This window comes from Plectrocnemia conspersa, unplaced genomic scaffold, assembly GCF_051122295.1.
Source record: "Plectrocnemia conspersa isolate PC_06_02 unplaced genomic scaffold, ASM5112229v1 ptg000009l, whole genome shotgun sequence".
Lineage (NCBI taxonomy): Eukaryota > Metazoa > Arthropoda > Insecta > Trichoptera > Polycentropodidae > Plectrocnemia > Plectrocnemia conspersa.
In genome coordinates, this window is record NW_028277173.1 from 26,704,378 (window position 1) to 26,728,201 (window position 23,824).

At 31.7% G+C, this 23,824-nt stretch overlaps 2 protein-coding genes across 4 annotated transcripts; both read left to right on the plus strand.

Annotated features, from left to right (window-relative positions):
* Positions 1-2,106: 2,106 nt before the first annotated feature.
* p53 (transcription factor p53) lies at positions 2,107-8,731 on the plus strand. 3 transcript variants are annotated; one of them, XM_088192335.1, is made up of 8 exons: positions 2,107-2,288; positions 6,027-6,141; positions 6,211-6,286; positions 6,359-6,454; positions 7,075-7,273; positions 7,342-7,585; positions 7,659-7,854; positions 7,921-8,731. In XM_088192335.1, exons 1-8 carry the CDS (start codon positions 2,144-2,146, stop codon positions 8,098-8,100), a joined length of 1,251 nt encoding a protein of 416 aa, XP_088048461.1. In that variant the 5' UTR covers positions 2,107-2,143; the 3' UTR covers positions 8,101-8,731. The 3 variants fall into 3 exon arrangements, with proteins under 3 accessions (XP_088048461.1, XP_088048462.1, XP_088048463.1); XM_088192336.1 differs by lacking the exon at positions 2,107-2,288 and adding an exon at positions 2,315-2,376; XM_088192337.1 differs by lacking the exon at positions 2,107-2,288 and adding an exon at positions 4,320-4,604.
* A 3,156-nt stretch (positions 8,732-11,887) lies between these two features.
* On the plus strand, positions 11,888-23,788 carry wkd (TBC1 domain family member whacked). The gene is made up of 5 exons (XM_088191630.1): positions 11,888-12,129; positions 18,358-18,672; positions 18,736-18,919; positions 18,983-19,177; positions 21,772-23,788. Exons 1-5 carry the CDS (start codon positions 11,969-11,971, stop codon positions 22,003-22,005), a joined length of 1,089 nt encoding a protein of 362 aa, XP_088047756.1. The 5' UTR covers positions 11,888-11,968; the 3' UTR covers positions 22,006-23,788.
* Positions 23,789-23,824: the final 36 nt, after the last annotated feature.

Here is a 23,824-nt window from a genome sequence, read left to right on the forward strand (position 1 = left end):
CTGGCTTATATATCAAAATGGTGATTTTATCGAGACAATCAGTGATTAAAGGTGGCCTATCATGAACTTACTTCTTCTAGCTTAAAATTTACGACACTATTTTACCTGTTCATGAATTCATTTCCATAAAGAAAAACAATATAGTGGGTAAAGAGTTGCTTATATGTTTACTAGTTTTATAAATAAGCAATCAAAGTAATGACTTAATAAGTACAGTTTTTTTAAAGTATTTTTTTTAATATATGGCTAATATTTTTTATACAAAATGCTTAGTTTTATGGATTGTATATAGTCAGTAGCTTTGTCACAAGCTTAGAGAGGGTGGGTGCAGAAAAATTGTAACACAAATTTTAATTTGTTAATAGGGAAGCCAATATACTTATTATATATTTTTTATAAAATAGTTTTCCTTAAACTAAATTCAAAGTTGAGACGACCGCTGCGTCGCGCTGAAAGGTCAACGAAGGGAGCTCCCCGAAGTTTATTTATTATGCGATAGTGGGAATACGGTAATTAGGCTTGCCATAATTAAGAAGCTCTAAACCAAAGGACTAAAGGAACTAAAGGAGCAAAAAACAGGTCAACTTGGAATATTTTGATTAATTTAGGAGATGCCGCATGAGCTAAAAAAAGACGATGTCTGAGGTGACCTTTTCTGGACGGCGATTTCAATTCCGAGGCAATCCCAGTCAATCTGAAATTGTTGGCAACCCTAGCGGCAACCGTTTGTACACTGTGGCAGTAAAAACACCTTGTTTATAACTTTCAATAATATTTTAAAGTGCTAGTCTCTAGACATAGGTATATTTATATGTATATAACAACACCTAATGCATAGAAAGATTTTTACAGAACGAATAAAAATAAAGTAACAAGTCATAGTTTCAATCATAATTACAGTCTTATCCAGAGGAAAAAAGCTGCGCTACAACAAAAGGCGAATGAAGATTGCGAAAAAATCAAAAGCAGTGAAGATATCATCGATAGTATCCGAAGTTATTCAAGAAAACGAAGCGTCAGCATTAAAACGAAAAGGAACACTTCTGAAATTTTGGGGAATTGTAGCGTCAAAAAAAATGTTTCTTCTTGTCAAGAAAATACTTTTTTCATTTTATACATATTTCTCATTTTTTTAATAACTTTTATAATATTTATTAATTATTAAAATAGAGTATAATAATAATTGTGAAAATATTGTACGAGATTGGAACCAAGGTTTTTCGGGTATTAATCACCGATTTATTCAACCGGTATATGATGCATTATCTGGATTATTTTTTATTCGGATTATTAAATCGTTCAGTAAATTAATAACGGCAAATTAAAGAATTTCTTATTTTTTAAAATATCAATTTAATTTATAAAAAAAAATTCTGGTAACGGCTATAAGAATCGGGTAGATTTATGTATAAAAACCTAACCTAAACAAATTAACCATTATACTAAGGTTATCAGATATCCTATATTGAGAAGGATTGTCTTCATCACAATTGTTGTCCTCTTTTGTCCTTCTTTTTAGCTTCCCCAGCATCATTAAATAAACAAACATTTCGAAATGATATTATTTTAGCTTAAATGCACAAAAATTTCCGAAACGACCTTTTTTTAGTGTCCTTTGATATTTTCAAAATCTGGGAACTTAGTTACATTATTATATTCATTTAGGTTAGGTTTGGGTTTAAGCAGCAAATAGATGTTTCGCAACAATCAAATTTGATAACTATAAAATATTTTCATATTAATTTCTATTCCATATAATAAATTCATAAACGCGCGAACGCTGATTGATTAACAGGCGCGTGAGTACCAGTGAGACCACACAATTGGTGATTTTTGAGCATAGCGCCGTGCTAACTAGCAATTACCAAAATATCTTTTACCTGTCTTACTAATGGAGTCAACAATTATTTTTTATCATGGTTAGACTATTTTAGCTTGAGGAATTGTCGTAATTTTCAAAAAATGTGAGTATTTTCTTGGTAAAAAGGGTTCAAATAACCCTGCGCGTTATTATCGTGCTTTATGATAAGCTGTATTAACGTATAAGAAGAGGAAGAAGCAAAAGGGTGGCGAGCAGCGTGTTTATGTTTGCCAAAAATGCACGGCAAACGCATGGCAACACTTTGGGGCTGAAGTTGTTTGAATGTTAGGTACGGCTCGTGGTTGCGGCGAAGAACGCTACGCGAAGTTGACACGCCCGGCCCCCTACGACTCCTCGGCGCCGATTCGCCGAGCTCCTTCGTCGGCCGCGGCCGATTTCTTGCGTCGTTTTCCTGTCGAGCCGAAAGGTGAGTCACTGCGATTCGAGTCGGCCAGTGTGTTCGTAATTGTCGCGTCGTTTTCACGCGCCCCGCGGGGGCTCCGTCGCCATGAAGAGTACGTATAATTTTTTTTACAATTTTTCGACGCATATTTTCATTGTTGCGTCATATTTTTTGCACTTTTCGCCATTTACAATAATGGCCGGTGTTGGCGTTGGGTGTTTTAGTCGAGGTCCTACAAAATATATTTTCTTTTGTTGAATCAGAGTTGCCATAAAAATATTTTTGTCGCCATTTTGTTTTGCATGCAAAAGTTCGCACTTACGTTACACTTTCGTCACGAAATGGCGTCTTATTTTCATTCAAAAGCACAACTTTATTTGCATTCAAATTAATAAAGGTATTTTTTTTTAAATTAAAACAAACTTATACGGAGACTTTAAAAAGTTACCATTATATATTCAAGGTATATATTTTCTTTTTCAAATTTGGAAAGCATTTTTGCTATAATTAAGTCGTCTGTTTGTTAAATTTATCAATCCTTTGCACCCAGAATCAAATTGTATTATAAATAACTAAAAATATATTAATTTATGTACACAAAACTAGGGCTATGGAGTCGGGAGTCGTGGTACTTTATAATTTTGTTTAACACGTTGAGTGTGCTAAAGAGTTTATTTTCCACGCTTAAATTAAACAAATTGATTCCATAAACGCTGACTTATTAGAAACAATTATTTTTTTAAATCTAATTTTACTTAGATTTAGTATTATTAAATATTTAATCAACCTGGCAAAATAAAACCAATGAAATGATGTTTTTCTCTTTCGAGTTTAATTTTGTTAGTTTCGTTTTACTTAATATAAATATTTTATTTTATTATTTTTTTTGTATTTACTTTTTTAAATATATCATTATAATAAGTCTTAATAATTGTTTAAATCCTTTTATTTTTTTATAATTTGAAAATCATTATTTTCATTTTAAAATTGTTAAAATCGGAGCCAGAGCTTGTAAAATTTTGAACAGCTCCATGGCATTAAAACATATGTTTTTACTTCTAACCCTTTTTGCACCGCAATGGGTAATAAAACGTGTCAACGACAACATACTGCACATCCCTAAAAAGCTTCTATGTCGTATTTTTTTTTATAATCATGATACCTAATTTTTATTTTTTATAAACATAGTGATAGCCCTGGCGCTGCTCAAGAAATAAAAAATGTTTTCATGGTTCTAATTCTCGCTATTGAAATTATCATAATTTTTGATGCTTCTTCATAGATGACTTAATACCCAACTCGGGTTGTAATATATTTTCTAAGCGTATATAATACTGTCTTGCGAGAGAGCTAAAAATCTCGCACGTCCACACCTCGGAGTCAGTTGCACTATATAAATCAGAATGCGTGCTTTTAATTTGTGCCTAAATAATAAATTGTTGTTAAAAAAGAAAAATCGTAAACTGGAGGAGAACTCTTATTTTAGGGAGGCATTTTCTCGAAAAATTAAAACTAGAAGATGAAATGACCTGACCGAGTGTGGAATGGGGTCCCTAAATACAGTCTAATCTTGCGGAATCTGATCTCCAACAAAATACAAAATGGTCTCGAAACCATTCTTGTAAAATTTCTGGCTCACAAAATCTAGGAACACGTACACATTCCAAAATGTTGCGCAACATTATATCATGTTCCCGAACAACGGGAACCGGAGACTTGCGACTTTCGTATCGCGACAGTCCCAGAACACGAGAAAAATGTCTCGGAACAGCCCTAAGACTTGTTCCGCGACTTTGTTGCTAGGTATGTACCAGGCTTAACATCGTTCCCACATTTAGTGACAAAAAGCTTGCGCGGCATTAAAACGGCTAATTATTATTATAAGACACTTCTGGAAACACAAATGATGCAATCATTTAATTTAGGCTAGCTGTGGTCAGAATTTATATTAAAAGGTCAGACTTTAAATTGGATTGGTCAGAATTTATTTTAAATGGTAAGATTTATGTTGACACATGGTCAGATTAAATTTTTTCGGCTGGCAATAGTGTTATCATATAAGATTGGTACAACTGTTCGACTGCAACAGCTGCATCTGTCAGTGACATCTTGACAGTTCTTCAGAATCAACAGCTCTTGTCAACAACACCAACTACTAGACCTTCGCTACGACCACCACTATGACCTTCCACACTCTTTGACTGAACTATCGGTGATATATACGACTTTTGGCTTTCTATCAACCCGGACATGATTAATCACACTGGAGGCGCTCAGTTAGCATCATCGAAGATTCAAACGAAGCATGTGGCACGCTTTTAAACATGCAGATTTAGTAATGTATATAACGGTTTATAAAAATACTATCTTCAATATTTTATTTATTAATTTCAGTTTCTAATAAAAATGTGTACTGATTAATAAAAATTATAATATACTTATTAATAACAGTTTTTCTTTTTTTTTTTATACATAATTTCAAACAATTGCTCAAAAAGGCAAAGACGTATATATGAGTACCACGATTGGAATGAGATAATAAAATAGGTTTACTTCTAGTTTCCTGTGTTAAATATGTGACTAGTAACTTTATTATGACTATGTTTTTTTTTTATTTCTGAAAATCTATTATTTTTATTCTGACCGTTTTTAATTTGTATTATGACCATTTAATATCTATTCTGACCAAGATTTGATTAATTTCTGATCCTAAGTTGATTTAAATTCTGACCATTTAATTTTACGCGTATTAAAATGAAATATTTTTCAATTCTTGCCACTGCTCTTGGCGCTACCACCGATTTATCATAGAATTGTATGGAGTACGAACGTTTTTTACAATTTATACTGAATGTTCGACACATATTCAAACTTTTATGGATTGAAAATAACTTTAAATGTAGATTGACATGTTTATTATGTTTTATCAAGTAACAGGATAAGTTTATGTATAAAAAACTCATTTCTTAATTCAATAAAAATGCACTCCGCACGCATGGATGTTGTATGGTAAATTTTTGTTCAAGGCCAAAATGTTATGAAGCATTCATGTTAATGCACAAACAAAGATTTCTGCATTTAAAAAAAATTTGTAAAAATTTGATCGTGAAAATACTAATGCTATTTATTATGAATCCCAGTTTTATTGGATATTTAACAAAATAAAAAGAATATTGTTTCTGATGCCGTCCACAAATAGGCGATTCAAGTTTTCACAGTGGGCGATCGGTGTTTTTGTCCGATGTTACAATTCTTTCCTCCATAAATCGAAACATTGCTGTATAACAACTTCGCATGTTTGACTATATATGTATAAAGAAAATATAAATATAAGTAACTATTTTTTACAAACCACCCCGAAAAATTATTTCACACTAGTTTCTACAAAGGGGGCGGTAAGGAAATTTTTCCTTGAGAAATATAAAAAAGTGGGTGATATGTATAAAAAGGTATATGACTACCTCTACCCGTATATGACAACCACCCATCAATACTTGATTGTGATCAAAACTTGCAAGTGAATTTCTCATCTATGTTGACAATCAACGATTTTGATACAATGATGTAAAGCTTGGTTTTCAAAGGCTCAATATAGGTACTTCCACATGTCTGTACTTCATCCCTGATTTCTTATTTAAGGAGTGTCAGGTCAAGCGCCTTGATCCTATAAATATATTTTCAACTTATCACTTAAATCGTGTTATCTTAAAAATTATACTAATCATTTTATTAATAAATTAAATGTGTATTTTTTATTTGCAGTTATATTAGATAAGGTGTCCCAGTACCATCCCAAAATGAGTTCTCCTCTATTTGACTACGATCAGGATATCTTGATGGAACATTTGGGTGTTGACCACATAAGTTCGTCTTTCATGTGAGTGTACTTTTTATTTGATGTAATCTCAACTTGAATTATGTATTAAAACTGGTTTGCCATTTACAGAAACTCGATACAAAATGGCCCACTGTTCACCGATGAAGTAATCGATGTTAAACCTCAGCTCTCGTTTGGGCCATATGTAAGTAGTTGATCAACAAAACTTTTACATATGTTGAATTAGATCAAATTTTGACAAGCTTTTTGCCTCTAGGATCGCGTCGGACCACCAGTGAGAGGAGACTATCCTGGTAATGTTAAATTTAACGCGGCGGTTTCTGACGACAACGGAGAGCGAAAACCTTTCCTAGTGAGTATTTATGTATACAGTCGATCCCCCTATAGCGAAGAGATTGGGATTTCGTTATAGGGGGGACTGGGCACTCATACAAAATTTGAGGTTAGGTTCTTTCAACTGTATTTTGTGAATTTAACGAAATCAGCAAATCAAACTTTTTTTTCCATTTTTATGTATTAAATGACCTTGTATTTAGTTTGTAAACAAGAGCACGTGCCCTATGTTCTTATTGCGACACGCGCAAAGAATGTAACAAATTAAATGGTCATAATTTAAATCAATTTTGGGTCGGAATAAAAATCAAATCGCAATCAGAATCGTATTATTCAGGGTCAGGATAAATATCAAATGGCTAGAATAAAAATAGTATTCGGTCAGAATAAAAATATAGGACTATCATGTGAATTAAAAATAATTATTTATAAAATTTAATTTAATAACACTGAATCTCTCATTATCTTGAATTTAATATTCATTGGTATCTAAGAGATTACGCTAAATGATATATTTTTCAATCTATACATATGTTAGTATAGGACTGATAGTGAACCAATAATTGACGATGCAATAATGTTTATAATAGGATTAAGGTTATTCATAATATATAATGTCTAATTTTATCTAATTTTCAGTATTCGCCTGAACTAAATCGCGCATATCTCGACATGATGAGGTCTGAATTGCCGATTGAATTCAAATGGGATATGCAGAACCTGCAGATTGACAATTTGTGGATTCGCGCCACGCTCATCCTCGCCGGTAGCGAGCAGCAAGAGTCGCGAGTTTTAAGATGTCACAATCATATTGTCACTGAAGACCCTACAAACAGAGGTACATAATTTGCCATTTAAGCGACGAAGAAAGGAATATTTTCATTGCATATCATTATCATTATATAGACGTACCCGCTGACATACTCGCACATGTATTGCGATCGGCTCGACAGACCGAAGATGTCGTATACTGTGGAGATAAAGAAGACGACCAACGATGGTTGGGTGTTGCGTTCCGAGTTAATCAAAGTATCGCAAAGCACGGAGCCAACAGCATTTCACACGTGTACCGGTTCTGTTGCAAGCACTCCTGCTCGTCCGGAATTAACAGGCGTCGAATCGAAGTGCTGTTTACACTGGAAGATTCATCGTAAGTGCTGTTGGATTTAATTAGTTTTAGAATGTGGAGGAAAATGTTTATAGTTTTATTGTTTAAATATTAGAGGTGAAATATACGGGCGAAAGGCCATCGGAGTTCGCGTTTGCAGCTGCCCAAAACGCGACATGGATAAGGACCTGAAAGAATTTAGGAACAGGCGCAGCGGAAGCCCGGTGCGAAAGAGGCAAATGATCACCAGACCTTCGCACGTCATACCACTTGCTGTCAGAAATCATGACGATGACATTTTCAATGTCAATGTAAGTGTTGAATTATTTTTATTTTAATCCAACGTCTGTTTTAATTCTCATTGTTCTTTTTTTCAGCTTAAAATAAAGGGTATAGATAGTGTTCAGCATATACTCAAGACAGCTTATAACGAAATGCACGTTAAGCATGATAAAGCGATTGACGAAATCAGCCGTCATGGGTATAAACAGAGTATGCTACAGATAGAAGGAGTTCAGAATCAAATTCTGAACAGTCAATATTCGGTCCAACCATAGCGACCGCAGTGCTATGATTTATTTTATTTTTCATACTTTTTGTATAAGCCTATACTTTTTTATATCTACTTTTAGGTATAATCGCTTTATTTTATATTTAATTGTTATTTTTATAGTGTACTTAATTTTTATTCAGATTAATGAAATTATTATTCAGATTAATGAAACATAAACTATAAAATGGATATAAAATTCGAGTACAAATTTTTGTGCCTTCTTAAGAAAAAATTAATATTATATTAATATTAATGTTGGTAAAACATTGAATTAAAGTTATTATTTTTTACGAATTTAATTCAAATATTCAATGGATATGAAAATTTAGAATTGAATTTTAAGTGAAAGCGCACTATGTTTCATCTGCGAGAGATTTATATTAACAATGTTAAATTTTATGTCATCTTTTTACTGTTGTTCATAAAAAGCTTATGTGATAAAACTGGACTTTTTGGAATTTATTGTCTCAAATTATATTCTTATACTTTTGTAACGAACTATATTTTTAGAGATAACCACTTGTTAAGAAGATGCAAGAAATAGTGTAAGCATTTATTGTGTATATTTATATTTAGCCTTATTTTTTTTTTTATATATGTAATCGCTTATTATTAATAATATAATCACTGAATATTACCCTGTTTGTATATCCTGTAAGCAACGACACATGTTATAATTTAAATATTTATTTAAAACGTTAAACAACTACTTTGTTAATTTAACGATATTTATTATATAAACAAAAATATTATAATTATCAATTCCATCGCTTTAAATAGTGCGACTGCTTTAAAAATGTTTTTTTTTCTTCTTTCTAACTAACTTAATAATTCAAAAAATAAAACTAGATATAGAATTCATTCGCTGAAAAAAATACACCATTTTATTTCTACTTTTCATCAAATTTGGTTTTTTGCCTCTTCTGTGATTTTTTTTAGTTTTAGTTGGAGGTTCTTTCTATGTAATTTATAAGTATGTTTTTAAATTATATGCAGAGATCTGCTGATGGAGTGAACGAAGTTATATAACTGGATTTATATATGATTACGATTTTTTAACAATGCTGAATTAGGCCGATGTGTAACTTACCGGAGAAAAATTAATAAATCATCAAAAATATCATCGGCGTAAAAACATTTATGTAGCAGATTTTTGAATGAAATTTTACTACATTTGGAGATTTTTATTTTTTAAAGGCGTGAGGACAGATGTGCAATCCTTGATTTTATAGACTACCTTACGAATTATGCTGAGAAATCTGACAACTAGGCCAATTATTGTATTTTTTTAATTCGCGTCAACAGGTATTAGTTTCATAGAAATCTTAACAATTAGCAATAGATACCAACGAATTAAATGCTTTGATATTTTCGTACTAGAAAATACTAAAAATATCTTATATCTAACCTATTGATCTCAAGTACTTAAAGACTACGGAAAAGATGCCCTTAAATTTTAATATATTTAAATTAGTACTTGATCCTTGGTTTCATCTTGAAGTTAATTTATAACTTATTTTGAAATTGCTGACGTCATATTCGCGTTCCACGTGCGTTCGCAAACACGCGTTCACGCTGGTCCGAAAAGCTTCCACCAGTCAAAGAAAGCCGTTTTAAACACGGAAAGCAATTTTAAAATTTGTTTAGTGAAATTAAAAAAGTTACGATTTTAATGTACACTCGAGTTTTCCTTTGCACGATATTTGATATATGAACTCGGTCGTCAATGATAGCCGCGATTAAAACAGTGGCCTTATATTTTAAATCTCACCCGCTTAAAGGGTTAACATTTCCATCAATTCCAATATGAAAAAACTACAGTATTATTAATGTTAGACATAAAAAAAGCGTTCAATTCCGCTTGGCACGACAATAAGAATGATCTAAATATAAAATCCATGATTATTTTATATCCATAATACGCTCATACGTGAAAGGTTGAAGCTATGTTGTTTTGCTTAATAATTAGATGATTTTTAAAATATTAAAAAAGGTCATTTTGGAATTTTTTGTTCAGTTTGGCGGAACTCTGGTAATACTGGCGTGACGGACTTCTTCGCTTGGCAAACATTGGCGGGCTACTGCCCCGTTTACTATATATTAATAATATTTTAACATGTAATTAATATACTCCGTAAAATACCACGGCAGCAGCTCAATCTGTGTCTGTCTGTGTAATTAATTTTTTAAAACGATAAATATCAATAATGATCCACCCTTCTACACAAACCTTATAAACTTTACAGTATGAAATGTTTTTCGGCTCAGAATTTATATTAAAAGTGCAGAATATATATTAGATGGTCAGAATTTATATTAAATGGTGAAAATTATTTTGACAGCTAGTCAGACTTACTTTTTTTCAGTCAGTATTTATTATAGTTTATTTGTCAAGATTTATAAGGAATAGACAGTATTTATATTATATGATCTGTGATTAAGATTATTTTTAGGTTGATCGAAGGTCAGCGTAATAATACATGGCTTAGGTGTTTTGGAACTAACTTGTCTGGTTGGGCTCGCAACATTGTCAGACATCAACACAAGCCAATCGTGCCTCCCGCTTTGTCCTTCGCTCTAAATACTTTCGCTTCATATAATTAAATGGTTTCGTTGAGAGTTATTCATGAGGTGTTCACTATTTGATTTTTTAAAGGAGGCCCTGACTTCATCCGCTGCTTTGTCCTGGTGGGCAGGGCCGACTCAGATGCCGGGATTTAGGGAATTTTCCCGAAGCATGTGCGGCCACCAAAGCATTTTGCTGCGGCCACCAACAAACATTCCACCAAAAAACGTATCATAGTAAGTATTTAAAGAGAGAACTGTTCAATAATTTCCATTTGAATTACTTTTAAATAAATAAAAATCAATATGCTTAAATGTTGTCTTTTATTGAATATATACTTATAAGTTGATTCATTCTTATGTGAATACAACAGCTATTTTTACCACATCCTAAAATCCATATTTGGTGCGGCCACAAGGCATTTCCATAGGACCGTTGATGTCTATAATGCGGCCACAGCCAAATTTCAAGTGAGAACCACTGATCTAGAGGCTCTCATACTCCGGAAAGGTTACGTCTCTTTATACATATCACACCCAATGGGCGCGTTCAGTGTACACAACAGTTGAGAGTCAGCAAAAACACAGGGCGGCATATTCCCGAGGTCCCGCAAAACACACAACCAGTGTTTTATCGGTCGAGGCTTATCAAGGGTTTGTGCATTCTAGACCGAGCCCTAGTAGTGAGATATCTCACCACTCGGACCTGCTTTAAACCAATGAAGGAAGGGGGACTCTCTAAAAAGTATCTACCTTACATTTACTGAGATAATAATTTGTCGGCCAGGTATAAAATTACTGTAGAACATTATTATCTCGTTGGACTCCATCCTGTGATTCACTGGGGGCAAAATCCCACAGTATCGTAAGTCGTAATATTATTGAATTTCCTAGTCAATCGGAAAAGTTAACGCGCCAAGCCTTTATCCCTTTATAGTGAAAAAAAGTAAGTCATAGATCCTATTGGATGCAAATTCTATATTGTTTTATAAGGTTTTATTTTTAGCATTGTAACCAGAATACTACTAGGAGAAATACATCATCAACACTGCATGATAAAAAAAAATTGTGTTCGGTATTACCCCGAATCAAGGGAAAGCCTGTTAAAATAAATATTATAGTTTAAAATGGTTATTGAATAATATGATTGAAAAGTGTTTGATAATCAAAGATAATAAAAAAAAATATTGATGTTCGCAAACGGCTCTCGACGCGTTCGCGAACGTACACCCCCGCAAATAAACAGGGAGGGCGCGCCTGTCAAGCCGCGGTGTAGCGGCGCTGTCGTTGTTTTTTTGGTATGCGAGATGTCGACGGCAGCGGGGCCGAGTCCCGGGCCGAAGGCGGCTGAGACGCGAGACAACGCGTCCGTCTGCTCCTCGGGGAGCACTCTGGCTGAAGGCTCAGTCATCTCTACGGTTCCCGACAGGCACGGTTTCCTCGGCGGAGCGCAGTACAGCCCCGAACCGTAAGAATCGCCATTCTCTCTTATTCGTTCTCCCCCACACCCTCCCCCTTTCCACATACTTGCGCAACGATATCCGTCGCCATATGTCACCCACGTTAATTAATAAAAGGCTATTTCCAATAACGTCATTACAATTTATCAATTGAGTGTCGAATTACTATTCCGTACCCGTCTATTATGCGATATAAACTCAATGTCATTTTTACATTGGTAGTATACAACACAATAACAGATTACGAATAATAATACAAATTGATATCGCAATAGTGGTAGGTAATAGTAGCAGGATACGGAATAAAAGGAAATACTCTAAAGGAATATGGATTACTCATAAAATAACATAACGCTAATGTGAAATCGGAACTAACGATTGACCAACAAGAGTATAGTAAATCAAAATGCGCAGTTGAAATATGGCCGTTCAAATTTTAGCAGTAGATGGATGTAATTATTAAATGTGCAATTATAATCAATTTGAATTGAAAATTAAATCCAATTAATCATTTTTTACTTTGTGACAAAAACTGTTATATCTATTAGGATATAAATATGAATGATTTAATTGTTATTAAAGTAAAAAAACACCAACTAGAAAGTGACATAATTTCTTTTATAATTTTCACAATTTTTAATCTTAATAGCTAACAATAATATTTTCTGACAATACTTTTTACTTGAAAAGTATTCATTAATACAAGTTTAAAATGTAATATCGTAATCCTTATCATATTGTCATGAGAGAATTTTAAGGTTAAGTTTAAGGTTTCATCAATTTGTTGAATAAAATTTGCTCAAACGATAAACAATGGGTAATTTACAGCACTGTGTAGGTATGCTAAATTCTGTCAAAATTTTTACAACTAATCAAGTGCCGTTGCAAAAAGATTATTATGTATTCTGCGCATCTTCGCCTCTTTTGACCCTGGGAATGCATGGAGTTAAAAAAAATTCTATATAATAATTTAATATATTTAATTTGTATCTATAAGTAAACAAATAAAAAAAACCATAAACAACAGAGAAAATGTTTGAAGATATCGTAAAGAATAATACAAAATACAATACATTAAAATTTAAGTGAATCAAAGTACAATTGAATAAAAAACTAAATGTATATGTAAATATAGTAATAATTATAAGCAAACTAATTTAATCGTATCTATAAACATAAAATCCAAAATATCTCAAATAGCTGATATTAAAATATTACTAGATAACAATCTTATTTAAAGTTATTATAATTATGAATTAATTTAATTTTAAATAAGATATTCAATATTAATAACTAAAATGTTATTAACCACTCTGTGGTCAACCCGTTGGAAAAAAGTGGGTCAAAAAAAGCCACCCTTTTTTTTCACTAATATGTTTTTTTTATTATATTTTTAATTTAATAAATCAGTATAAAACACAAATAAACAATATTAGGAAAGAAAGAAAAAGGACATAGGAAAAAAAAGTTTAATTTTCATCAAACATATTTTATTTGAATCAAACATTACGTAAAAACTTAAAGAAACTTAAATAAAGAAAAAAATATAATTTAGTATACAATACAAATAAACAATATAAGGAAAAAATATAAAACAGTGTAATTTCTGAAACAACGAAGAAAAAGATTAATTTTCATCAAACATATTTTATTTGAATCAAACATTACCTAAAAACTGAAACTTACATAAAAAATTAGTATTCTTTTTTTGTATGGAATATTTTGAAACATTCCATACATAACCCTACATTACAATCAGGGCAGTAGGTTCGGGTTTCTCTTCTTATTTTTTTGCCACTCGCGTCCTTCAAATTACGACACCTGTCAGTCTAGACTGGTGGGGGAATGACCCGAGCTGGATTCGGTCAAATCACTATAAAAAGTTTCATGTACGATATGCCCGAGTCCAGTTCGGGCAAATCAGTGTGACAGCAAAAGACCTACCCGAATTGTATTCGGGCAAATCACTCAAGTGGTTAAAGTAAAAAATCATGTTTTCCAAGTAACCATGAACTTTCTAAAGATACTAGAAAAGTAACATTATTTTTTTTTATATATTTTACAATTTTTAATCTTAATAGCTAATCATAATATTGTCTGTCAATACTTTTTCCTCAAATGCGCATTCAAGATTATATTTTACAATTAAAATATCCATATACAGTAGACCGAATAACGACGTCCCTGTTATTAGACTATTCTAGCTGTTGATGCAAGTCCAAAAACAATAGAAGGGTATTTTTATTGTAAATCTTAAAACACAATTAAAACTACGTAGTAAGCAGCGAGATACAGACTTTGGTTATCGTCGTTTTTTTTTCTGCGAAGATTTTGTCTTGGTTTTCATTAGTTGCCTCGGATTTCGTCAGCGTTAGCTTGCCAGTGCTAGTGTTTTTGTGCTTTTTTTTATTGATTGCGAGTATTAATGCATACTACGAATAATTGCCTCGGTTTTCGTCAGTTTCGGATTTTAACAATTGTTTTCGGACGGATTATCGAGGAAAACTGAGGTACCACTGTATTTTATTAATTATAAACTGTTGATAAGTATCACTATGCATGACATAGTTCGATTTTATTTTATTCATCCGTAAGATTAGGAAAATCTAGGAAAACCTAATCTGATATGTCTCCCTGACACGATAGAAATGAAAAAATACTAGTTTTCATATGGGATTTGAAACTAGGTCTTTCATGTATTACTTTCACAATCCACATCATTTTGTTATTTGCCTATAATAGATCATGGTTTCAGTGATAATTGCTGGTGTTTTTTGAGCAGGCCGCTAAAACGCCATTACTTTTTATTATATTTTTAGCGATCATGTACAAACTAAATGCACAAATACAAACTAAAGGAATCATAGAACATGTTTTAATTAATCATAATCACAAACAACAATCTGAATGGTTTTCTAAAGAATGTGAGAAAATTGAGTTATACAAGAAAAAACATGACTTATTTAACCTAAACAAAAAAAAGTTAAAGAGATCGCTAACCAGATGGAAGTAATATATCGAAGAGCAACGATCAATCCTATGTTCACAAATTAAAAATTATGACAAAAATTGGAGTTCTAATGAAATACCTGCCTTTAGTTGTTGGTTAAAATCTACGCTTGTTACAATACTAAAAAATTTAAATATCATACAAAAGAGTAATGAACACTGATTGATAAGTTGAATGAGTCATGTGTTAAAAATATTTTTGTGTGTAATTCATGACAGATTATATCCAAATATCAGATTAGCAAAATTTAATTAAAAATGAAGTTTTTATTTATTATATACCACTGAATCGCAATCGGAAGGTTAATAAAAAAGGGGGACCTCTAAACGTTGAAGACAGTGTCTTATTCAAACTGAACTTTGATAGTCTTGCTTAGTATTAGGTCACTCAAAGACTAGGCACTAGCACTGCTCCAAAATTGTCACCCAATAGAGTGAGGAGTGGGTCCTCGACATTCTACTGCGGAAATCATTGAAGGGTGCAGTTGTAGCCTTATTTTTTACTCTCAGCTAAGAGAGCTTACCTGTGAAGATCTAAGGGTTGGACGTCTGTGGCAGAAATAAGACTCACTTATATACTATTCTTGTGGTGTATCGGATTCATACAAATACCCTTGACAATGTCAAAGCTGGTGAACTGCCCATCACCGTTGAATTTATAATGTTCTTTTACTTTTTCCGACTATACACGTCCTTTAATTTTATCCTCCATAATATTTTTTAGTGTATTATATAAAATCTATATAATACTGAATTTCCTATTCTTTATTATGCATATCAAGATCCTACTTAATCATATGCTCCATCTATGATATAAAAAAGGTTTGGCATTAGCTCCATAGTATAAATGCTTTGCTTCTTATAATCTATATCAGGCATGGCGAACCTTTTTGGGTTCGCGTGCCAAAAATCCTCAAATATTATTCCTCGATTGTGTGGCGTGCCCGAGAAAAAAATTACCAAGATAGAAAAAATAAATAATTATTTATTTTTTTAAAACAATTATCGTTTATCTTTAATAATTAATAAAATGAAATAAATTAATAATTCACGGATTATTTAATCAAGATTTTAATTTTTTAAATTTAAAAATTAAAAAATATTTTTGAACTTGGAAATCGTTTGCGTGCAATCCAAATTCTCAAACGTGCCATCTCGGGCATGCGTGCCCTAGGTTCGCCATGCCTGATCTATATCTTGTACAATACATATTCTTTCATTTTAAATCAGCGATACTCCAATTGACTAAAACTGTTCTTATTATTAACTGCATATCCTCTGTGGATTCTATTATGCTCATGAAATTCAACTTCTGAATGCGCATAGATAATAGAAATAATACACAACTATGTGACGTTTCTGTATGGATGAGAATTATATTTTCTCATTTATAATCTATAATACTATGACTGTTGTTATTTAATTATAATACAGTAAACAATTCGGCACTAAGTGTGAATGACATAAAAATGTTGGAATTTTATCTATTATCTCAGGGATTTCATAGATAAATATTGCTATAAAAATATTTTTCTAAAAACTTTATTTTATCAAAACATTGTTCTTGTGATGTGGTATTAGTTATATTGTGATTCCTCGTCCATAAGATAATATTTTGTTATTGTGTTAAAAATAAAAATTAAGGCCCTAGATTGTTTTGTGTTGTACTATAAGTTAAGGGTGTTGTGATTACTGGATCAAATGTGCGTATAAAACTTAATCATTGGTTCATTACGCTTATTCAATATCGGTATTACCGAGAGAAAAACAGTCAATACCATTATTATTATTATTTTAATCAATTGACCGAAAACATAATCCTAGTACCACTCGCATGATTCACCATGTTTATTGGTTAGCAAAACTATTGTTTCGATTTATTTAATATTTGAATTACAAATTATTCTAATTAAAACAGTTTCATTAATTATAAAAAATACTTTTTCGAAAATTTGGGTGCCAAATCTTTCTCTTTTTGGAACAATAAATCTAGAACAACATCGTCTTTGATCATCTGCTTCTGGATGCCTCCTAAATTTTTATACCAGGCGCCATAGCACCATTCGCCAATTTATATCAATAAAATATATTACTTATTATATTTTGTCAGGTACGATTATCCGAATGAAGTTTATTTTTTTATTGAGTGCGTAGAAAATAGTAAATCTGGTTGTTCAAAATGCGGAATATTTTTTTAAAAACCATTTTTGTGATTGAGATGTCACTTATTTATATTATTTTATTTTAATTATTGCACATTTAATATTAATTTCAGAATATCGCAATAATATTTGCTTTGTTATCGAATTGTTTGTGCATTACAATAATAAGAAATGAGCATTAAATACATGTATCTATGTTCAATAAAAAATATTAAATTGAGCAGCATTTTATTTGTAGTGTGCATTAAAATATTTAAAAAATGAGCATAAATAAAAATATTTACGTTCAATAATAAATATTAGATTGGGCAATATTTTATTTGTGATGTGCATTAAAATGAATAAGCTGTGCATTAGCGTTGGTGTAGCAAACGTCCGAAATTAACCAGCTTTGGGCGTGGTCTGTACATGGATGGGTGACCGCTTGGTGACACATCGGGTGTCGTTGGTCATAATGTGACAAGTTATTAAAATCATTTATGTAAGGTAAATCTTGTTACCAATTTATACAACCCTTCTTTAAAATAAATTTGTTACAGAGAGTTATTCATGGGGTGTTCACTGTTTTGAACAACAGTTAAATGAAAAACTTGTAGTTAATAATTATTTTATTTCATTTAATTACAATGGTGCCTGAATTATTACAATGGTGAAAATTGCGCACACATGAAATTTCTGAACATATGTGATTGTTTAATTGTCAAATATATTTTACTTTTAATTCCAACTGATTAATATTTTTCTCTATTTTTAAGTAAAAATTTGTTTGATCCTTCAATAAATCCTTAAAAGCAAAACTTTAATTACTCTGTTGAATAGTTAATTATATTGCACAAAATATTTGTTTTGGGTCGTACTACAAATAATATATTGCTCAATTTATTGTTTTTTTTTATTAAACATTTTAATGCTCATTTTTTGATATTGTAATGCACAAACGATTCGTTTTATGGAACTATTATTTTTTATATTGCTCATTTGAATTGTCCCCTATATACATATATCAGTGTACGATAAATAATGTTGATGACATCAGGTACTGAAATTGAATTGTATTATTTGCAGGAAACAAACGCTATCTCCGACAACGATTCTGAGACGTGAACAAAAATGGATCCGTATGCTCAACAACTGGGAGGGCTTCATGAGCAAAAACTACAAGAAAGTGCGCGAGCGTTGCCGCAAGGGAATACCCGCTTCCGTGAGAGCCCGCGCTTGGCTCTATCTCTGCGGCGGACAGCTGCTCATGCAAGGTCATCCGGACCTGTATCAGGAACTGCTCGCTGAATCTGGCGATCCCAAATGCATGGAGGACATTAAGAAGGACTTGCATCGCCAGTTTCCATATCACGAGATGTTCGTCAGCGAAGAGGGCCCAGGGTAAAGTGTATAATGACTTTTTAATCATATATGTGCGATGCTTACTTTATTGCAATTTCACAGCCAGCAAGAGTTATTCTCGGTGTTGAAGGCGTATTCAGTATTGAATCCCAAAGTGGGATATTTCCAAGCTCAAGCGCCAGTCGCCGCCTTTCTTCTGATGCACATGCCTGCCGTTCAGGCTTTCTGGTGTCTGGTCAGCATCTCTGATAAATATCTCGCCGGATATTACAACCCAGGATTAGAGGTACTCTTCTGCGAATTTAATACGTGGATTGGATACTTATAAGATGTTTTTGTTTTCATTCAGGTTTTGCAACGCGATGGAGATATTTTATTTGCTCTGCTGCGACGAACGGCGCCTGCCGTTCATCGCCATTTGATACGTCACCGAGTCGAGCCGTCGCTGTATGCCACTGAGTGGTTTTTGTGCGCTTTGACTAGAACCTTGCCTTGGGATTGTCTCTTGCGCCTTTGGGATTGCTTCCTTTGCGAAGGAGTGAAGGTATTTCAAATTTTATCATGATACCTTTAATGGAATTTTTCGTAATTTTTTCAGTATCTCCATAAATAATCTTGTCGATCTGACGCACAAATAATCATTCGTTATTTTATCACTTGTTTTGAACTCACCTTTTGTTAGGTTATAGTGTAAAATAATTCCGGTTTTTTTTCTCTCAGCTTGACTTACTTCCGCGTATCACAACTGATACGAATGTTGTAGTTTGTGTAAATAAAAACAAGCTACTATACACAGTACCTTAGTTTTGACAGCAAAAACTCCTTGAGTATTTCTATCATATTTTTTCGCCGGGCGTTTTCTTTTTTTTATTTATTTAAGGTCAATTTTTTTTATCAATGTTACTGAGGTAAAAATAATATCGGTTGTTATACTTGAACCATATCTATCACTACCCAATTTTCTGGTTTTTATCTGTGATTATTCACCATGTTTGAATATGCTTGTAAATTAAGTATAGCATGCAAATAAAAGCACAACACTTTAAATGTGATAGAAGTAGATATTACTCATAAAAAAAGGATATAAACCCAAATTAACTAAAGAAATTAAAATAAATGCTAAAACAGTAAAATTTGATCAATAACTAAGAGAAATTCATTATTAAATTCTAATACATCATGAAAAATTCGAAAACCATCAATTCACAGTAATTACGTAAAATGTTATTTAGTCTTATTGATAAATTAGGGAAAAGCATGGAATTAATCAAAGGTTCAACGAGTTCATTCTTTATAGCAGCAAACTCTTCCGAACAGTTTTTGTTTGCTCGTTGTGTTGTGCAATCGAATTTTTCTTAATTATGGTCTAAAAATATTCTAAGGACTATTCCAGGAGCAATTCAAGATTTTTTTCACATTCCTTATATTCTGAAAAATTTAATATAGTATTAATTTTGCCCCCTTCCCTAAGACACATTTATTTCCTTATCAAATGTTTCGCAAATACTCAAATTCAGTTTTAAGACTAACACACAAGTACATACTCAGTATCACCCAATCTTAACCGAGGGTAGTAATTTTATCTTTAATCCGATTTATTGCACCCATTTTGATATTTAAAAAAAGTCTGGTTACATATAAAGAGAATTTTTTATATATCATTTGCTGTTTTACTGAATTTTGATTTATGACTTTACTTTCTCGACATCTTATTGATATTGGTTGTAGTGAATTCCATTCAAATACGAATTCATTATACGAGTAGACGTTGTATATATTGATTTTGATTATGATGCTATTTAACGGAATTATTTTAAGAGATATAAGCATTTAAATAAATACTTTGTTCCATAAAAATAATTGTTTGTGCATTACAGTAATAAGAAATGGGCATTAAATAAATGCATAGATTGAGCAACATTTTATTTGCAGCGTACATTAAAATATATAAACTGCGCATTAGTGTAACGAACGACTGAAGCTAAGCAGTACTTGGATGGGTGACTGCTTACAAAATTTCTGGAATATTTTTGTCAAAATAATGTTTAATTACAATTTATTACAATAAAATAGAATAAGATTTAAATGAGCAATATATGAAATAAAATGCACATTTAATTAAAAAAATTAGTGAGTTTTTTAATGTTATCCGCTAAATTTGCGTCTGCAGTATACTATATGTTTTGTATTTTGGTCGAATTAATTACTTACAATATTTACAGGAAAATTACATTCTAACAAAATTGGTCGTGATCGTTTAATTGAAACACAATAATAATATTAATATTAAAAGCTGATTTTTCAATGACTTTAAATAAATTGTTTTTAGCATTTTGCGATAAATGCTACAATAAATAGATGCTAAAATTCGGATATATGAAAAAATATATACGATGCTCTTTTTAAATAGATTCGTTGCAGAGAGTTATTCGTGGGGTGTTCACTGTTCTGATCAACAGTTAAATATAAAACTTGTTACAGTTAAATTACAAGAAATGCACATTTTATTTTATATATTGCTTATTTAAATTGTATTCCATTTTATTTTAATAAACTCAAATTGAACATTATTTCAAAACTAACCATGTCCAATGCTGCTAAACTTTGATCGTTCGCTACATTGACAAAGCTAATGCACAGTTCATATATCTTAATGCACGCTACAAATATAATGTTGCTCAATCTATGGATTTATTTAATGCTCATTTCTTATTGTAATGCACAATTTGTTGTATGAAAGAAAGTATTTTATATATTGCTCATTTAAATTGTCCTATTTTGAAAAATCATTTGACAAAGTTTGTTAGAAAATTGTCATAAACTTAATTATTCCGGAGTTATTTGAGCTATTATAAAAAATGGCAACTGATTGTCAAAATAATATTTCACTTCCCTTGAAAGTCCTTCAAAGTTCCAACATCTGCCCTCTGCTCTTCTCGTTATTCATTAATGACAAACAAATAATATGTTACCACTTTGTTTCAATTATCTCCACTCTAATATGTATTTATCATAGAGAAAATATATTAAACAACTTAATAATTATGGTCATTCGTATAATCGCAATTCATGATGCGATATATTTTACGTAAGAAAATTAAAAATATAACTGAAGCCATGTATTGAATGTCATTTCAGGTATTGTTCAAAGCTTCGTTGGTAATTCTGCAAGGGTCACTCGGTTCGGCGAAGGTTCGCAAAAAGGCGAACGGATTGTGCGAAACCCTGCAAATACTGCGCCATCCTCCCGAGGGCGTCTTGTGCGAAGAGTTCCTGATCTACAACATGGGCCGACTGAATCTGACCGAAGAAGACTTTGAATTCGAACACCAGAGGCAGACTCAGCGTCGAAAGCAGATGGCAAAGAGATAACTGACACTTTAAATTCGGAATCGCTCATCGGATAACGCAGCAGCTGTACCAGACATATCCGATAAAGAAATTTCGATGGCGATTCCGAAGAAAATATGTCGATCTGATATATTTCCGATAAACTAGTGTTTTCTCACGTCAATTAAGTTTTTTTGAGATTGACGTTTTTCGCAATAATTCCTCTTCTACGAGCTAAAAAAAATGATATCAATTCAAATCATTTGGATAACGAAAATGTGTAATTAGAAAGACTGAAGTAATTTTATAAATGAAATAATATAATGTGGTTTTTTTCATGAGATTGTATCGTATTAGGTTGAGTGAGGATTCAATCTAATCGACGACGAACTACCTCCGCGTTGTTTATTTTTATAATCGTCAAAATCTTACATTCCTTTGTGTGTCTGCATTTCAACGAATTCCAATTTTTTCTTTACCTTGTTTTTTATTTTCACATCTCTTCGATGGGTTAAATTGTGCAATTTATTTAAATTTATAATATTTATAACCAAGTCAATATAATATTGTAATAATATGAAACGTAGTTATTATTTTTTTCATTGTTATTATTTTTTAATTTAATTTGCAATTTATTTTATTCGTGTAAGTATTCATTTAAAAAATAAAATCCTATAAAAGGGTCGTTTTTACATTTATATTTATAATATATAAATTTGTTAATTTATGTTAAAATTTTATCATGTGATCGTTTATGTTTCCCAGTGACATTTAACGGCCTATTTGTTTATGAATCGCTCAACACGGAAGATCGTTCTATGTACATTTTTCAATCTCCATTGCGTAGATTTAGTTTAAAACACATAAGACAATCTCTCCGAAAGGGTTAAAGTTAATGGTTGTTAATTTTGATTTCACGTTACGCAAAAGTCTGATGTTTTTGTGGTAATAATCGTCTTCCTCGATGTTAATTTTCTCCTTACAGTATGTCGAGTCAGTATTCACTTATTGTATATATAAGTAAAATTTTATATATGTTTAAAATTAAACACATAATTAGAAATAAATTCTAAATCTGTATATATTTAATCATGTTGATCGATTTAACGTTAGTGATATGTTATCAAAATGTTGAAACTACGAAGAGTACAAATGTAACAGAAGGGGAGTAATAGTGTTATTTTTGTATTGTCATTAATAAACTTGTAGGTTACGGTAAAAAAAATTCTCGGGGCTGATATATCACAATTGCAATACTGTAAAATGAAAAGATCATTTTTATGTAATTGTAGGAACTGCACATTTTGCTAATAATACAAAATCCATCCAATTTATATAACGTTAAAGTTCGGTGGTAAGAGAATGAGGTCGTTTTTATTAAGTTCCCCTGGTTTGAAAACGACCTCGGTAATAGAGTTACGTCCGCTTAATTGAAATGGAAAATAATCGGTGTGATTTTTTAACGAGTCGTAATGTGTGTGTGATGTTTCATATAAAATTATTAGACGAGCTTGTCTTATATATACATATATATATATATAATCCCAGTGTTGGTAGATGTAATGTTTGTGACGGTAGATACGGTTTTTTAACATTTGTATTACATTATACAGGTTAATCGGATCGATGCTTTCCGTCCGACAAATAGAACTCGGTGCAATCTTAAGTACAAGACGTAACTGTTTACGTTCAAGGGTATTTAATTTGTTTTCGTATGAGAGCTAATGCATTTGATTTAAATAAAATTTCGTTGCCGGCTCGAAACATTACTTTTGATTTGTATTAGGTCTGAATATGTATGAATAAACATTTTTATATGAGTCTCGCCTCTCGTTTAATTTCACCTCGACGCATTTAAAAA

What these genes read in the sequence shown, in the direction of transcription:
- p53 (XM_088192335.1), top strand. Translation starts at nt 2,144, where the DNA reads ATGTTAGGTACGGCTCGTGGTTGCGGCGAAGAACGCTACGCGAAGTTG. An exon ending in TTTTCCTGTCGAGCCGAAAG is followed by an intron (nt 2,289 to 6,026) that starts GTGAGTCACTGC and finishes TTTTATTTGCAG; the next exon opens with TTATATTAGATAAGGTGTCC. An exon ending in TGAAGACCCTACAAACAGAG is followed by an intron (nt 7,274 to 7,341) that starts GTACATAATTTG and finishes ATCATTATATAG; the next exon opens with ACGTACCCGCTGACATACTC.
- wkd (XM_088191630.1), top strand. Translation starts at nt 11,969, where the DNA reads ATGTCGACGGCAGCGGGGCCGAGTCCCGGGCCGAAGGCGGCTGAGACG. An exon ending in ATTACAACCCAGGATTAGAG is followed by an intron (nt 18,920 to 18,982) that starts GTACTCTTCTGC and finishes GTTTTCATTCAG; the next exon opens with GTTTTGCAACGCGATGGAGA. An exon ending in TCCTTTGCGAAGGAGTGAAG is followed by an intron (nt 19,178 to 21,771) that starts GTATTTCAAATT and finishes ATGTCATTTCAG; the next exon opens with GTATTGTTCAAAGCTTCGTT.